Source organism: Athene noctua, chromosome Z (assembly GCF_965140245.1).
Source record: "Athene noctua chromosome Z, bAthNoc1.hap1.1, whole genome shotgun sequence".
NCBI lineage: Eukaryota > Metazoa > Chordata > Aves > Strigiformes > Strigidae > Athene > Athene noctua.
The window spans coordinates 54,982,277-55,000,911 of record NC_134077.1 but is presented as its reverse complement, the minus strand read 5'-3'; the positions used below and the strand labels follow the sequence as shown (position 1 = coordinate 55,000,911).

At 40.3% G+C, this 18,635-nt stretch overlaps 1 protein-coding gene across 4 annotated transcripts in view; it reads left to right on the top strand.

Annotated features, from left to right (window-relative positions):
• Positions 1-18,635, top strand: part of NTRK2 (neurotrophic receptor tyrosine kinase 2) — a 214,406-nt gene that overhangs the window by 33,069 nt on the left and 162,702 nt on the right. For all 4 annotated transcript variants that reach the window (XM_074933115.1, XM_074933113.1, XM_074933114.1 and 1 more), the window contains exons 5-6: positions 1,651-1,805; positions 17,961-18,097. In XM_074933115.1, the coding sequence (XP_074789216.1) occupies positions 1,651-1,805; positions 17,961-18,097 (292 nt within the window). The remainder of the gene's footprint in view (positions 1-1,650; positions 1,806-17,960; positions 18,098-18,635) is intronic.

Below are 18,635 nucleotides of genomic sequence, written 5' to 3'. Positions count from 1 at the left end.
ATGCCATAAATACCTTCCAAGGAGCTTCTTCTAAATCTGACAAACGTGTCCTGTTGTTAACACTCTTGTAAATCAAAACATAAAGGGATTAAAAGTTCAGGATAGGGTGAAGTAGGAGATACTCACCAGGTATTGTAGGGAAGGAGATGTCACTTTGAAAGGCGTCTTTTAGCTGCAGCTGTAAAATTACAGCAAACAAGATAAAGACACATAATTTACTTTTACTAGGTCAGATTCTTTTTTACACACATGTGAAGGGCCATCATGCCTTTACCCAGCAGCATCCTGCCTGTGATGTGCCTAACTCCCTTGTTGGCTTTAACACAAAATAAAACAGTGGAAGAAAAGGGCTGCTCAGTACTGGTCAAGGGAAATTTCTCTTTTACAGAGAAATTATACAGTTAAATAGAAGATGGTAAGTATGCTGTTTTGAAAATGCATATTGTAGGTTTTGACCCAAGCTATCCTAATTAGGTTCATACTCTGTCTTGCACAAACAATTCTTGTCCATATTGTGGTGGTGTTGAATTTCAGCAGATGATTTCTGTGAATACAAATTGCTCCTTCATACACTTGTGAGAATGATTGCTGCAGCTGTTAATCTTCACAGAACTGCAGATGGCTTTTGGGAGAACAGGTTACAGCTCTGATAAGCTGAGTTTTTCATGATTTTCACACTTCATGTCCTCAGGTGTTTATGAGCATAGACTCTGTGGGCAGTTTGAGTCTGGTTTCTGTACATTGAAAATACCCATGAAATTTTGTAAAGAACAATTGTCCTCCTTGTAATGAGAGGCCTTACACAGCCACTTGCACATGCTTTACTGGATCTCATCTATGCCAGTAGGAGAAAGAATAACACTGGGTCACTTCTTATTTAGACATTGGGATATTTCTGTTTGTATTCTTCTTGGGCATTATTGCATTACATTGTTGTGTAGTTGTATTATATTTTAATAATAGAATTTGGTAAATTTGCCAACCTGTGGTTTAAATTCCATGCAGCATACCGTATAGCTAGGTGATATGTTTCTTTTTCAGGGCCATTTTGTCAGTTAGTGTTTTTTTCATGACATTACCTGGGGTTTTACTGTAAGTTTTCTAGAGTGTTGTAACAGATGGAATTTTGAAGGTTAGGTAAAATCTTTTTTTTATGATTAGAGTTTGTTAGAGCTTGCCTGTAATCCATGGCTGTTTGACTCTATATACCACGTCACAGCAGTAAACCATTTCTGGCATGATCTGTCTGAGGTAGCTGAGCAGAGAGTCAAGTGTAGAAGAGAGGAATGCTGATCTCAGCTTGACACGACATAAAATGCAGCTTGATGGAAAGCCCAATTCTCCATGCACTCCTGATTTACACCAGTGAATTGGAGATAGTAGTCGAGCCCACTGTGTGATCTTTCCGATCTATGACAGTCTGGATTCTTGGTGCAAGGAGAGCTTCATTCTCTACATGGAAACCATTACCTACCTACAGCTTGCATTGCATTGAGGTTACTGAAGTTGAGTTCCTTGTCTTACTTAACTGAAGGGTTCAACTTCTACTTTCACACAGCTGAGTACTTGGATTCCCCCTGCCCCCATTTTTTTCTATGTGCATGACATTCTGCATTCTAAATAAATTGGTTTTGCTATATTTTGCTATAGGATATTGGTGGACAATCCATTCAAGTGTTCCTGTGAAATTATGTGGATCAAGAAATTCCAAGAGGCCAAGTTTTACACAGAAACTCAGGATTTATATTGCATAGATGACAACAACAAGAGGACAGCCTTGCTGGATATGAAGGTCCCGAACTGCGGTAATACTCTTTTAACATAAAATTACTGCTAAATTATTATGAGACAGGAAAAACAAACATGCTTTTTTACAAGATACCTATCAGGATGACAACAGTGCTGCTAAAGGAAAAGGTTTCGGTAGAGATATTTACCACTCAGTGGTCTTTCACCCCACATAGAATACTTTTGGGAGCTTCTTGTAAAGCTTCTTTTTTTCCTCGATCCTTTAAGAATGTACCATTATTCAAGTGCAGGATATCAGAACACAGATTATAGATAACGCACAAGAATTATATAAAATGCATGTGCCTTTGTTAAACTAAATAGCAGTGTTTCCAAGCTCAATAGACTCAGAAGTTTACCTTTTTGATTTTTTTTTTCCAGGTATTTAAGGTTAATGAATTCTTTATTTTCCTTCAAAAATACGAACTCTAGTACTGGGACTATAGGAAGAAAATTCAGAACTGCCTGCTAATAGAGACAAACTAGCAATAGCTCAGTTCTTTGCACAAATAAAACTCTGCTGAGTTCACTTGTAACGGCTATGCAGAAGAGGCATAACAAGCTTAGGCTTGTAGCACTTTGCAGCATGTTTTCAGTTAGCTTATATGGATCTGGAGTTAATGGAAATACGATGTAACAATAAGGTCATCCCCTTACTTTTTTTGTATACAACTTCGCTGCTTGTATGAGTTTCTGGGACAGTTGGTGAAAGATTTCACCCACTAGTTGAGATTTCTTCTCGTCTGTATGAGGGGCAGAGGCTGGGTGTTTCTGACTCGATATGAGACCTTCAGGAGTTTGGCGTTTCCTTTGCAGGGATGAGAACTGGGCTGTGCAGTAGCAGGCAGGCAAGAAGGAAGGAGAGCAAGGGTATCCTCATGGAGGGCTGATTTGCACTGGGAAAGCTGTAAGTGAAGGTGAATAGCAGGAGGAGCACAAAAATGGTACCTTTTCTCCTTCCACCTTTGCCCATGAGTACCCTTTTCTCCACTGCCTATATTGAGGGTGTGACACCCTCTGACAGCAGCTGCCAGCAAGGAACAGCCATGGAGGGGACCTGCTGCAGACCCAACATAAGGGGTGTTTAATGGCAGTAGTGCGTTTTATGGGCATGTATCATGCTGTTGGTCTTGTGTCCCATCTTCCTGCTGGGGCTAGGCATGAGTGTAGTGTATTCATGACAAAAATGGCTCTCAAAAGATGAAACAACCTATTTAGAGGGTCTTGTGAGCTGCACAGTTTGTGTTGTGTGCTGCAGGATCTGATTTACCTGATGTGGGAGATGGTGCTGAGCTTCAGCTGGATGGATCAGAAGTAGATTAATCTGCTGGGTGTAGAGAAGTCTCCTAGTGGACTGAGATCAAATAGTACAAACCAGGAACTCCAGCATAGTCTTTTACAACATTCTTGGCTGGCACATCTAGATGCTACCAGGTAGCTAGGATTTTCCTTTGAAAATTTTTGATGTTAAATGTCCAGAATTAAACCAATGAGACATTTTTTTCTCCTGAGTTCTTGATCATCTGCAGTCACAACAGACTTATCTCTGACATCTTGATGCTCTGTGTGTGTACACATGTGTGCATCCTGTGGGCATACCTTGACTAAAATACTTGCCATGACAAGGGAAGGTGGTACTTCCAACTAGAGGAGGAAGAGAAGGAGGAAGTGTTGAGTATATACAACATTCAGATTGGAATTTGCAGTATGTGAAATTTGCATATGGGAAACATACATTTTGCTGAAGATCTGTGTGGATGTGAACTCATGCCTGCAAATTATTTTTTAGGTTTTTTTTCCTTTTAGTGGGTCTTTCCCTTTCATTTACCTTTTTCAAAATGAACCAGTGCAGGTCATCTTTATAATTAAGATGACAACATGGCCTTTTCTTAGCACAGAGTAGAGAATCCCAGGTGAAGAAGAATGACTGTCTTGGTCATTCCAGAATACAGCCTGGGCTGTGTTCTGGAAGATGCTGGAAAGATTCAGCGTGTGGGTCTTGCTTTCTGTATTTCTGCAGATACTTCTCTGTGTTTAAAAGGACAAGACTTAATTAAAAAAAACCCCAAAAACAAAACACTGACAAAGCTGGTCTATTTCACTGCCAGAACTTTCAGAGAGGCTAACAGATAGAGCTGAAATAGAAGAATAATTCAGCTATTGACATATGTGAACTTTTTATCCTGTGAACTCCGTGACCTTTTTATCTCCTTTTCATGTCAAGATTAGTTTTTGGGTGTGTAGTCCTTTCAAATTTTCTCTGCTAATGAAATGGTTTCATTCCATCTCTCTGTTTTGTTAAATTTTTTTGATTTAGAAACTAAGCAAACATGCTCTCTTCTTGCGTGCAGGTGTTATTAATTACTTCATAATATTATAGTATGTGGCCTGTACAGTATGTGGTAAATGTCTTGGGAATAGGACATCTTGCTATTGTGTGCTGTTAATAAATCTCTTTCTGGGAAGCTGGAAGAGGTGACTGTGGCTTCTTGATCATAGGGCTCTGGTTTATAGATAATTGATGTGAAAATCAGCAAAGTTCTGTGGTACTTGTTATTTATATGCTGGAAGTATTCATTAATGTGCTGATTAAAGGCTGGTGGCAATTTAGATGCCATCAACTTTGTGATTTCTGTTCTTGAAGTTTAAAGCAGGTATGCTCACTATCTAGAAGATCCTTTCTAGCTGCAATATTAAAGGTGTTAATCAGTTTTATGATGTTTGCAGAATTATTTTTTCAACTGCATTTGGAATGTATTTATGTATGATGATGTCCTAGATTTGGCCAGGATAGAGTTAGTTGAAAATTGTCAGATTCTGCTAAGTTTTAAATTCACACTGAATTACTATGTCAAAGGTTTTTAATCTGCATCTACCACAATAGTGTTAGCAGAGCCCTCTGTGTAAAGGAATGGTGGTGTTCAGTTTTGCTATTTTCGCAGCATTTGATGGTTGTCTCTGCAACATGGACAACATCACCACCTAGGCTATCCTCTTATTTTTGTTTCCACCTGATAAATAGCATTAGAAAATTAAGAAGGAGAACTAAATAAGTAAACACTTTGTTTTTATTACTGCTTCTGTAAGCTCTGGCAGCAATTGCCACTAGTGTGTCGAGTCCTTGGAAGTGAGGCATGTCCAGTGCCTGGGGTAAGATCACTCAAAAGACCATCAGTCTGCAGATCAGCTCAGCCAGAGCTCACTGAATGCCAGGGAGGCAAGTCTGTGTCTTTGGGACTGGTTATTAAGGTGTTGGTTGATCCCTCTGGTAGGCATTCAGTTACTCATCTGCTATCATTGAACTCACTGATACCGAAAGAAATCTTTTTCACTTGTGGTATTTTTGGGAGACACCTGGCTTCTACAATTATCTTTGCAGTCCTCTGTGGATTTTTTGTTGCTCTGGATCTCAGTCTGGCATTTTGCCTTATCTGGCCAATTTACTTAATCAGCTTGTTTTATATATGACGGTGTGGTGCTTGATCTGGCTTTATTTTGCTTACTGTCCCATCTTTGTATGCTTCTTTATTATATATTGTTTCTGCAGATGTTTTCTTTCTTGTCATTGGTCATGCATGCTAGCTAAAGTCTGCTGAACAAAGTGGCAAATTAATCCCATGTACTAATTACAAAAAAGGTACGTACAGAGTGGCTGTTTACAGATGCAGCCAACCACCAGAAATGTTGTCTGGTCTGAGAACTGTGGGATTTTATGAATGATAACATTTTTTGTCTCTCTTCCCTTGTGCATGAAGTATTGTGGGGTTGCTCTTAGAGCTGCTTCTTGTGTGTGGCTGACAAAATGTTAAAAGTCGTTGTAATGTAGAATTAGAGTCTAAAGAGATGGGTTGCCTATTTCTTGCTTGGTTTACCAGTGACTGTATACTGTACCGTGAATGTTTACAGGCAATTGTTCAGATGACTACAAATGGACTGGGTTTGGCTTCATTTCAGCCTCTTTCTGGTGATAGATTTTTGTCCTAGAGGTAAATAAGTAAATGGTAATGTCAGACTGGAGGCAGGTGGTTATAAATTCTAAGGTGGTGAAAAGGCAAACCGAAGGATTGACACATTTATTTCTTTGAATTTACGGAAAAGATTTGTAGTATTAGTGAGTCAATAAGCATTAGGTCTTAGGCAGTCACAGTACAGTGCTGTCTAAAACCACAAACGAAGGCATAATCCAGTGGGTGTTGACATTTTTTTGCCATTATCAGCCAGACTTCACAGATAAGAGTATCAGAAGGAGAACATTACAGGCAGAATGCAGTTTAAAAGAAGCCTTAAACATTCTCTGTGTTTACTTTTCAGAATATTCAGGGGCTTTCTAGCTTGTGTTGTTTATTTTGGGTCAAAAACTAGATGTTATACATGATGTATGGTAGAAAACTGTTCTTATTTTCTCTGTAAGAGTTTCAATTCTTATCTGTGATTATGGGCTGTATTTTATGAGAGTTTTGACAGTAATGGGGTTTCACTGTTGCTCCAAGGTTGTTATAATTTTCCAGTCTTACTTAAAATATTTTAATTATTCCAGCTTCTAAGTGAAAATAACCAATAATTAATGGATGTTTGAAATGGCAACAGGATTCTCGTTTTCAAAGACTTGTACATAATTTCTCTGTAAGCCTGCACGCTTTTATATGTTCATGAAGCAACCAGTAACTTTCATACAGATGTCTAGATGTATGATATATAAATCATGTGATTTGTGAATGATGACAGTTGAATGTACATGATGCATGTAAACATCTCTCTTTTTTTTAAAAAAAAAAGCAGAATTTTGTTTTATAATTCTAATTCAATTTCTGCTTTAACTTGAATGAAGCAGGTTTATAATACTAAGCAGATTAGAAATAGGAAGAAGTAAGGCACTATCTAAGGGAAAGAAACATGTCTTGATGACTCAAGTACTGTTCCTGAGCTCAGTGCATTGTGCAGGTTTGCAGAGATGCTCTCTGTGCCTTACTTGATGCATTTGCATAAGTGTGGAGTACTGATCTACAGATGGCTGTTGACTAGTGGTATTCTTACTTTGCTCTTGTGATGTAACTAGGTGAAGACTGATGACTAGATAACTACTATAAAGTCTAAAGAAAGTACTTTTTTCACTTTAGAAGTGGTGACATTTCCTGAAGGCATTCCTTCAGCCATATACTTGTTATACAGTATACTTGGTATCAGGAGTGAAACCCATCAATTTATTCATTTATGTAATTCTCTGAAAATGTTTGTGTTTCAGTATCACATTTTATCATGTTGCAATATTTGACAGGTCAGCATTATTTTCAGTATTTGCTGAACACACATGGAATTCCCCAGATAAAGATACAGGAGTTGCAACTGCGTTATATGCACTTATTGAATAAGAAGCTATTTGTTAGAAGTTTGCATAAGTTAGTTTAGGCCTCAGTAACTTAGATTACAAATTCCCCATTCAGGGACTTTGAGAGAAAACATGGCTGGATACCTTCAGGAGACTACTAGCAAAGAAAGTGTTGATAAGATTGATAGCCTCTACAGAAACATACAATGTGAAAATTTTTGCGTATCAACAAACTGTTGATATTAATATGGGCGAATGGGGTCAATGAAATTCATGTGCTGCAAGATTGTTTCTTATTCAGCCCCTTCCTACTGGAAACCAGGTCAGGCGTAGGGACCTTAACAGAAAGGTCCTGGGCAGAAGTTAAGGAGCTGATGTAATCATTGGAAATGCAAGACCTTCATCTGGTTTGAAATGTCAGCGGCAACCTTCAAAGTTTCTGTGCAGGTTGAATGCAGAAGATGGCTCCCTGTCCAAGTGAATTTGTTCTGGTGCACGGCTTTTGGTGTTTTTTACCTGCACGGCATTCATGATGGCATTTGAGGTCCTAGATGGGATTACAGTTCTGCGGAGGTTGCATTTGTTGCTGTAATTGTGAAGATGAGTTAAGGGTGGCCTTTGCTGTGGCACACGCTGTCTCTACTTACAGAAGTTTACTCCTAGTGTTAATTTCAGTTAAGCAGGAAGTGATGGATTATTTAAAGGCAAAGTAAGGGTGTATTTGCTCTTGGAAAACGTACTTTAAAGACTTATCACCTTCTGGTAGAGGCTGTACTTGTTTAATTTTTTTCTGTAAAGGTTCCCAGATGAATGTGACAATCAGGTATGTCATGATTGGAGGCAGATTTCTTTTAGTATTTTAAAATACGCGGGGGGCTCAGTGAGCTGCCACATCACTCATTCTGCTTCCCAACAGAAGGACGTTCCTCCATAGACTAACAAGGTGGATGTTATGAGTATCAGATCTGGCCCTGTAAGAAAATGAGAACTGGACTTCTAAGACGGTATGTTCAAGCAGCAAGCGCATCTAGCAAGAAGAGGTCTGAAGTGAGCTTGTTCATTGTGCCTTCCAGCTGCTCATTAGGAAATATAGAAGGCATGGGAAAGTCTTAAAATCTGTTCTGAATGACTTTTCTTAAGACTTTGGCAAGGAGCCTCTATGTTTGGTCTCAGTCCTCCCTACGATACAAATTTGTGCTTTTCCTTTCAAAAGGGTATAACAAGACCTGCTCCTTTCTTTTTTTTTTTTAAAAAATAAAAAAGGTAGTGGATACAGGAGGAGATTTTGTCATCCTTCTCTGGGTTCAAATTCAGTTTGGGAATCTAACCTACAACTTTGGGGGTAATGTCCTCATCACCACCCTGTAGAGTGTGTGAGACTATTCTAGCTTTACCCTGTCATAGAATCACAGAATCATCTAGGTTGGAAAGGACCCTGGAGATCATCTAGTCCAACCATTTGCCTAGCACTGTTCCCACCTACAGCATATCGTTAAGCTCCAAATTGACCCTACTCTTGAACACCTCCAGGGATGGGGACTCCACCAGCTCCCTGGGCAGCCCATTCCAACGCCTAACAACCCCTTCTGGAAAGAAATGCTTCCTAATATCTAGTCTGAACTTATCCTGGTGCAACTTGAGGCCATTCCCTCTTGTCCTGTCGCTTTCTACTAGGCTAAAGAGACTCATCCCCAGCTCTGCACCCTCCTTTCAGGGAGCTGTAGAGGGCGATGAGGTCTCCCCTCAGCCTCCTCTTCTCCAGACTAAACACCCCCAGTTCCCTCAGCTGCTCCCTGTACAACCTGTGCTCCAGACCCTGTACCAGCTTCGTTGCCCTTCTCTGGACACGCTCGAGTCATTCAATGTCCTTTTTGTAGTGAGGGGCCAAAAACTGAACACAGGAATCGAGGTGCGGCCTCCCCAGTGCCGAGTACAGGGGTAAGATCCTTTCCCTGTCCCTGCTGGCCACGCTATTGCTGACACAAGCCAGGATGCCATTGGCCTTCTTGGCCCCCTGGGCACACTGCTGGCTCCTGTTCAGCCGGCTGTCAATCACCCCCCCAGGTCCCTCTCTGACTGGCAGCTCTCCAGCCACTCCTCCCCAAGCCTGTAGCGCTGCTGGGGGTTGTTGTGGCCCAAGGGCAGCCCCCGGCATTTGGCCTTATGGAAACTCCTCCAGTTGGCCTCAGCCCATGGCTCCAGCCTGTCCAGGTCTCTCTGCAGAGCCTCCCTACCCTCGAGCAGATCAACACTCCCACCCAACTTGGTGTTATCTGCAAACTGACTGAGGGTGCACTTGATCCCCTCGTCTAGATCATCAATAAAGATGTTAAACAGGAGTGGCCCCAAAACCAAGCCCTGGGGGACACCACTCGTGACCAGCCACCAACTGGATTCAATTCCGTTCACCACAACTCTCTGGGCCCGGTCGTCCAGCCAGTTTTTTACCCAGCAAAGTGTGCATTTGTCCAAACCTCAAGCAGCCATTTTTGCCAGAAGAATGCTGTGGGAAACGGTGTCAAAAGCCTTGCTAAAGTCAAGGTAAACAACATCCACAGCCTTTCCCTCATCCAATAAGCAGGTCGCTCTGTCATAGAAGGAGATCAGGTTTGTCAAGCAGGACCTGCCTTTCATAACCCCATGCTGACTGGGCCTGAGCATCTGGTTGTCCCACATGTGCTGTGTGATGTTACTCAGGACGAGCTACTCCATCAGCTTCCCAGGCACTGAAGTCAAGCTGACAGGCCTGTAATTTCCCAGATCATCCTTCTGACCCTTCTTATAGATGGGCATCACGCTGGCCAATTTCCAATGAGTCGGGACCTCCCCGGTCAGCCAGGACTGCTGGTAAATGATAGAAAGTAGCCTGGCGAGCACCCCAGCCAGCTCCTTCAGTACCTTCGGGTGTATCCCATCCAGTCCCATAGACTTGCATGTGTCTATGTGATGCAGCAGGTCACTGACTGTCTCCTGGATTGCAGGGGGGTCGTTCTCCCCGTCTCTGTCTTCTGGCTGTGGAGGCTGGATTCCCTCAATACAACTAACCTTGCTATTAAAGACTGAGTCAAAGAAAGCATTAAGCACCTCAGCCTTCTCCTCATCACTTCTTACCATATTTCCTCCTGCATCTACCAGGGACTCTCCCTGGACTTTCTTTTGCTACTGACATACTTACAGAAACTTTTCTTGTTATCCTTGATTGCAGAGGCCAAATTAATTTCCAGTTGGGCTTTAGCCCTCCTGATTTCCACCCTGCATAGCCTCACAGCCTCTCTGTAATCACTGTGTGTGGCTAGCCCCTTCTTCCAAAGGCTGTAAACTCTCCTTTTCTCCCTGAGTTGCAGCCAAAGCTCCCTGTTCAGCCAGGGTGGTCTTCTCTGGCATCGGCTTCTCTTAGAGCACCTGGGGACCGCCTGCTCCTGAGCCATTAACACTTCTTTCTTAAAGAGTGCCCAGCCTTCCTGGACCCCTGTACCCTTCAGGAGAGTCTCCCTGGGGATCCTTTCAAGCAGGTACCTAAACAAGACAAAGTCAGCCCTTCTGAAGTCCAGGATGTCGGTTCTGCTGTCCCCTCTCCTGGCCTCTCTAAGAATAGAGAACTCTCCTATTTCATGATCTCTGTGCCCTAGTTGGCCTCCAGTCACCACATCCTCCACCAGCCCTTCTCTGTTCACAAAGAGGAGATCCAGCAGGGCTCCTTCTCTGGTCAGTCAGATATGTGCAAAGTACCATGGTTGTTGTGGAAAACACCCATCAAGATTTGCTGTGCCATATGGCAAGCATGTCTCTGTTCAGTGTTGTTCAGTGCCCGATTCAATGGCTAAAGAGTTGGAAGAGATTTTGATCTGGAACAGTTTCTTTAATTTACATAAACACTCAGTGAGTAAAGTACAGAAAAATGCTGGGGAAATGGGTCATAGTCCAGGATTCCTTTGCCTCTTTTGCCCTTATACTTTTCAGATTAGTGCCTTTACTTTTCGTTTTCATCCAAGGGAAATTTTCAATTTTTTTATGCATGATGCAAAATTACAGTGGAGAAATGGAGAGTAGGGCCTGGTGGTTAGAGCAGTGAAATGAGAAATTGTGGGCTTCTCTTCCCTGTAGCTGGAGAGGAAAGTGATCTTTGGGCTCTGAAAAAAAAGAAGATACATGAGAGATGATAATTTTTAAAAATGTTTGTCTTTTCTGCTAGTTGTGTATTTTATTTGTCTAACATGTATTCATTTTCATTGAGTATGGTTGTGGTTGTCGTCTTGGAGTAACTTTGGTGAGATTTCTGCAATTACCTCTATGTATTGAGCATTTTGATTCTGTGGTTGTGATACAACAGGAAATGGAAATAAAGATTTATGTTTCTTTAATTCATGTTTTGCATGTAAACTTCTGGGGTATCCTGTTTATAGTTCTCTAAAGATGCAGCCAGGCTGATTTTTGGCCCTGTCGTTCTGCAGGAACATTTCTGTGGAAATATGCCCACTTACCCCATGACTGAAATCTGGCTCAGAGTTTGTTGGCTGCAGACAGTTGCTAAGTGCAACCCAGGAGGTGAATCACATATGCAGCATCTCCTAGCTTTATAGCTAGAATTACTAGAAAGTTTTTTGCTTTGATTTTATACCCATAAAAGCCATGGGAAAAGACCTTTGGAATTTGTAATCATGCCTGTATTTTCAAGCAAGGCGGAATTTTAATAGAATGATATAAGAAAACTCTCTTTTTCTTACATCTTACATGATACAACCTGTCTGGAACCAGTAAGACCTCTGAAATTTGCAGATCCATGTGCACAGTTCTTAACAAATCACATCATCAGCCATCCTGTTTTCAGGTTCCAGACAGTACAGGCAGTGGGTGTTACCAAGCTACTTAGTGCTGTAATTAGTTTATGTTTTCTGCCTAGAGAGAAGCAGCAAAAACAGGGGAGCCAAGAACCTTGGACTGTATTGAAACCCTATGTGAGGCAAGCTGACTGGATTTGAGCCCACTGTATGTTATGAATTACAGGAAATATTTTATAAACCAGTGGTTCTGATAGTCTGGCTTTACGTGGTTCAGTTTGATTGATAGTTGCTGGCTCAGTATTAATTTAATCATTCTGGGTCTGATAGATTTATTAAAAAGATGATTAAGGATTTCAGGTAAGGATTAAAATGACCTTATTAAACTTCAGATACAGTTAGCTACTTTTGAGAAAAAAATCTGTCAATCTTTTCTTGGTGACTTCTTGTTCTTATCACAGAACAGGTTGACTTCCAAAAATGTGCCAAGCAAGAAAGAGATGTCATGGGCCACACTGAAAACCCGTTTAATGACACCGTATCATATCTAGACTCCTGGGAGTTTGTCAACACGACCATGAAAACCAGGGGCTTAGCATGCAATGGATGGCATAAATGAATGGATATTGGATTTATGGTATTCTCTCGGGTGCTCATTTCTTCATCATGTAATTTCTTAGATATTAGTGAGTCTAACTGACAGTATATAATAAAAGATAATTTTTTGGTCAAGGTTTTTGAACAGCTGAACAAATCCCAGAACTGAAAGGTGAAAGTTGAAGCTGAAAAAGTCAATGTGGAAATAATATTGTAAAAAAAAATTGTGAAGGTAGTTAACCAGTGAAAGAACTTGGGTTTAATTATGGATTCCATTCTCTTTGCTTAAAACCTTTGTCTTCTAAAAGCTGCTATAGTATTTGGCTAGAGTATTAACTTGGTGTGGAGAGTTGAGTTACAGACTACAGAGTTTTATTAGTACTGTTATTTCTTAATTAGGTCATAGCCTTCATTTGACCCTTAGTGACAGTCTGGGTCTACCGAGGCAAGTGTAAGTTTTCTGTAGGAAGTAGTAAGTAGTGGCATAAAGACTGAAAGACCTCTAGGAATTTAGTTACATTCTTTTTATTAATTTCCATTGGCAGCTGTGTAGCTGTAGTAACCTTAGAAAATTTCATCCAGAGTATTTGGTTTTGTGATTGCTGAAGTCCCAGTGTGCACAACGAAGATATGTGTCATTCCATAGTGATGCTTGACAGTTCCACTGTCTGATGGCCTCGAGCCATGGGTTTGCACTAATGATGGTCTGTGAAGGTAAATAGCTCCCCCCCCACTACCCCTGCTTAAAAGATGGTTTGTTCCCTCTAAAGCATGAGATGATATTTGGAGAAACTCGGTTGACATAAATGAGTTCCACCAGTTTTGTCTGTTTTGTCCAACTGTGCTGGAGTGGGGAAAGTGACTGCTTATTCTAATCCAGACCTGCCTGTTCTTAGAAATAAAGTGTAACCAATTTGGGTATGAGAACAGATATTCTGTGTGTGGTGAAATAATGCAGCTGGTTTACACCCATACATAATAAAACACATGAATTTGAGCGTATGCCTTCATCTACCGAACAGCGTAACTCTGTACTTTAGAGTTTAAAATTCTGAGTAGCAGGTTCTGTCCTCCCATTTTTGTAGGGGTTGAAAAGCTTTGGGTAGTTTATTGAGAAGAAGGGAGACTTGAGAAAATGAAATAAACCAGAGTGGTCTTAAGATCATACAGAAAGTCTTTTCTCTGTCCCCTCAGAACAGGAGAGCACTCAATGAATTTAATGTCACAGACAAATTTCAGAACTGGTAAAAGGGAATGGCTCTTGTATATGACCTGGAGAGTATGCCTGTGAAACTCATTGCTGCAGAAGGCTATTAAGGCTAAGAATATAGCAGACTTTAAAAAGAAATTGGATGCTAGCAGGGTTATTACTGATATCCAGAATTATAATAATTAATGCTATCAAAGTTTGAAAGAGATACTGCATTTCCAGCTTTGGGGCACAGGGTAATCTTTGTCTGACAGATAGCAAGATGAGACTTGTGGAAAGATGATGTCATGTCTACCTTGCATGGCTCTTATGCTACAGTCTAAACTTACTATTGTGGCAGTATACAAAAGTGTTTGAACCTGTTATCTAATTGCTTGTATCAATTAGTGTATACAAAGTCCTTTAAAATGTACTCTGTATCAACAGAAGTGATAGTCATCTAAAACAGTGTAACCAAATTGAGTCAGGAGTAAATGCAGCATGGTTGGATATCTTTGTAGTTGTGTAGGTGTCAAAATGCTACTGACTCCTGTAAATGGTCTTGCTACAATGAGCATACATATTGAGAACATAAGGCTGTTAGGGTGCATGGTGGTTTTTTAAATACAGTTATTTTTAGTACAGATTTTGCTGATAAGTTTTATTGGTAAATCTGGTGTTTCACATTTTCTAAAGACCAGGTATCAGGCTACTGTCTGCTTTTTCCAAATAGAGCCACTTCAGCTAGGGTATGTTCTGCTGTGGAGCAGTCTGGGTGCCACTGGAAATAGAAGCCAAAATGACCTTGTGGTTAAAGTTCACTAACTCAGGATACCCAACCAGAAAAATTAAATCCGAAGGCAATTCATGTATGTTTCTCACCCACCTCTTATGACTTGGAAAGGGAGTAAAAGAAGACACACACAATAATGTCATTATTTCTTTTCTATTCTATTCTATTCTATTCTATTCTATTCTATTCTATTCTATTCTATTCTATTCTATTCTATTCTATTCTATTCTATTCTATTCTATTCTATTCCATTCCATTCCATTCCATTCCATTCCATTCCATTCCATTCCATTCCATTCCATTCCATTCTCACTTTTTTTCTTCACTGTTTTCTGTCAGATCTTGCAGCTGGTTTTTAGTGTAACTTTAGGAATCTACAGAATAATGGCTATTATTTTATAACCTCTGGCAGGATAAAAGCATGATGTCTCTGTTTCCCTCAGAGATACAACATCAGCATGACATGTGCAGAGTTTTGCAAATAAACAGCACTAGATCTAATTGTGTGTGGGAATCAGAACCAGTACCAGACAAATGAAACTTCAGTTGCCTATCCTGTAAATAAACACACTGCAGGAAGAACTGGTCTTAGAACTTAACAGCTATTAAAGGAGGGCTCTAAGGGACCAAAGTTGTTCTTATTTTTGCTTACATGAGAGTTTTCATGTGAAATGATGTGTTAGTAGGAACTGTACAGGCTTGCACAGTGAAACTCTAATCTGTCATACAGACCTTGTCCCAAATGCTGGGACCAGTCTGGCAAGAGTAGTTGGAACGGTTTTCTGAGGTGTGGAAATATAACTTTGTAAAGTAAATGATCTCATTACTTCTCTCCTTGTTCCCTAACCAGCATAATTAATATCCAAATGTTCCCTAAGATTAATTTCATTTCCTGCTCATCTATTGACAGACACTGCTGAGATTTGAATTCACATCAGGCAAGAGCAGATGGATACCTTCACTAACAGATTACTGCATCAAGGTGTACAAACTGTCCAGCTCTGTCTCAATAAACTTCAACATATGATTTATAAGTGAACATAGTAGAAGAAATCCATGATGCCTATAACGGGAATCATATTATAGCAGTACTTAAAGCACTGGGAGAATTGCCTAAGCAGTTATCGTATACTTGTGCTGATCTTCAAATCTTATTAGGCAGGAAAGCATTGCCTGGAAAATTATTTGTCTTCTCTTTATATTACTTCATCTCATTTAATTCTTATTGAACTAATTAAACATAAAGAGAGATTTCAAATACATATAGCTTCTGTTGACGTTCTAGCAAACATATTAATCTGTCCACACTGTTTTGATGGTTAATTGTTTGTATGGGATGTTTTACATAAGCAAAAGAATCTCTGTTAAACTTGTATACCTGCAAGTCCATGATGAAACTACCGTACTCTTAACTAAAAGCAAAACAACTAAAAAAAAGAAGAACCGTTGGTTCAGAAAAAGAAAAGTCACTGCAAGATTATACATATATATCCAGCACAGTAGATGAGCTTGATTATTTGAGGTGATAAATTGCAAGTAAAACTTGCCTGGAACAGTTGATGAGAAGTGCCTCATAAAGGAGGCCAAGGCTTTTTGCAGAGTGTAGCAGCTCCAATGGTACAGTATCTTTTAAGAAAGATATGCTATTTCTAGCAGTAGAAAGGATAAAGGCTAATAACTCCATGCAACACACCATCTCTCTTGTCCCGAGTTACCACCATAACAGATGGAGCCCAAGGTCATGGACTACATGAACTCAGTGGTCATTTTGTGGACATTTGTGGACATTTTATGGACATTTTATAGGCGTGGTCCGTAGGCTGAGGGAATGATATCTGTGTATTCTATCAAAGGATGGGAAGGGAATGGTGGTTAATGGGAATGTATTGGATAGTGTGGGACCCGAGCATGACATTATGGAATAAGGGCTGGAGAATGTACTGGTTTTGGCTGGGATAGAGTTAATTTTCTTCATAGTAGCTAGTATGGAGCTGTGTTTGGATTTGTGCTGAAAATAGTGTTGATAACACAGGGGTGTTTTGTTACTGCTGAGCAGTGCTTGCACAGGGTCAAGGCCTGTTCTGCTCCTCCCACCACCCTACCAGTGAGTAGGCTGGGGGTGCACAAGAAGCTGGGAGGGGACACAGCCAGGACAGCTGACCCCAATTGACTCACGGGCTATCCCAGACCATATGATGTCATGCTCAGCATATAAAGCTGCGGGAAGAAGGAGGAAGTGGCAGGACATTTGGAGTGATGGTGTTTGTCTTCCCAAGTAACCGTTATGTGTGATGGAGCCCTGTTTTCCTGGAGATGGCTGAACACCTGCCTGCCAATGGGAAGTGGTGAATGAATTCCTTGTTTTGTTTTGCTTTAGTTAGTAAACTGTCTTTGTCTCAACCCATGAGTTTTCTCACTTTTACCCTTCCAGTTTTCTCCTGCATCCCACTGGAGGGAGTGAGCAAGTGGCTGTGTGGTGCTTAGTTGCTGGCTGAGGTTAAGACATGACACTAGCGTGTTGTGTAACTGTTTGCTATGTAAATAAATGTGAAACGTGAGGTCTTCTGTGCCTGAAGTATATTGATACTGCTGGCATTTTTGAAGAGGGTTAGTCTATAATTCCTTATGTTTCTGTAAATATTCAGCATAAATTTACTCTTCGGGAAGCTCCCAATGCTTTGGGTGCTGAAGAATGAGATACAGAGGAATTTGTAGCTCTGTGAGATGGAGGGGGAGTCCTGATTCTTGCAGTCTGGGCTTATTTCCTCATGAGTGGTACCATCTCACTGCTTTTCTTCTTTCCTGAGGGCAAGAGCGAAGTCTGCTGAGGTGCCTTGAATAGCAGATCTGTGCAGTTGATAACCCTCTCTTCTGTTCTTTCTCTCCTGGTTTGATCTGTTCAGTGCTCTGTTTCCCTCACTTTTTACTTAAGATCTAGGTTTTGCCTTGCTGTCTGTGAGCTGTCTCTCTGCTTGAGAGGAAGGGCTGCAATCTTGTGTGAGACCAGGAGCTAACAGGATTTTCCTGTTAGTGTGGAGAACAGTGGGAATACCACAGTGTCAGTTTGTGGAAAATAGAGGTTGCTTTGCAACTGTTATAAAGAGTCAGATTAAATTTCCTGTTTCAAAGAGTAAGGGAAGGGTTTTTTTTCATTTTGAAGTTATGTACTAAAGTTTGGATAACTTTTGTTTGCTCACTGAAATATTTCCCTATATAATTAGATGAATATATTTCCACATGCAGTAATATTTTCTTAGGATGTGAAGCACAGGAATACTCAGGAAAATGTTACGTAGCAGCCTAAAAATTGTAGTTATACATTTCCAAAGATGCTGGTTTTATTCCCTGCCTGAATAGTAGCTTACCACAGTGAATATATGATTTACCAATCTTTTTGCTTGCATTTATACAGCTTGCTTAGAATTGAGCAGTGTCTATTTCTGTCAAATACAAAGGCATGTGTTTTTTTTGTTGTTGTTTCTATTGCAGACTTGCCCTCAGCAAACTTAAGCAATTACAACATCACTGTGGTGGAAGGAAAGAGCATCACACTGTATTGTGATACTACTGGCAGGCCACCCCCTAATGTGTCCTGGGTGCTCACTAATCTTGTTTCAAACCATGAGGTAAGTTTCATATTCAAATACATGACAAGTCAGAGACAGGAGATACATCTTGAAGGATGGAATGAAGGTTCATGTCCATCTTTAGATAACTTTTTATTAAAAAGCTTAACTAAAAAATTAATGCTGGGGATACATTTATTTTCCAGTTATTTTAAATTCAGGGTGACTGCCACAGTGCTTTTGGAGAATGGCAGGCATTCACTCCTTGAAATGCTGATTTGTACTCTGGTTTTTGGATGTTCACCTGTAAATAAGATTACTGTAAAGTTTTGGAAATAATGTGGTGAATCAAGATACTGAAATATGAGGGCTTTCTTATTATCACTGATACCTGCATTCAGAGAATGTCTAATCTACTCTAACTATGAAAAACACTGTGTCTCTAATTTTATTGTATTTTCATTCCAAAAGCTTGGTGTGTTGGAATTTGGTTGTAAGTATTTTGTGACTTTTTAAATTTTTTCTTCAACAAGAAAGCCTTGGAAATAGAAGTGAAGGTTTTACTGAAAAGAATGGCTTTTTTAAAATGAAGTATGAA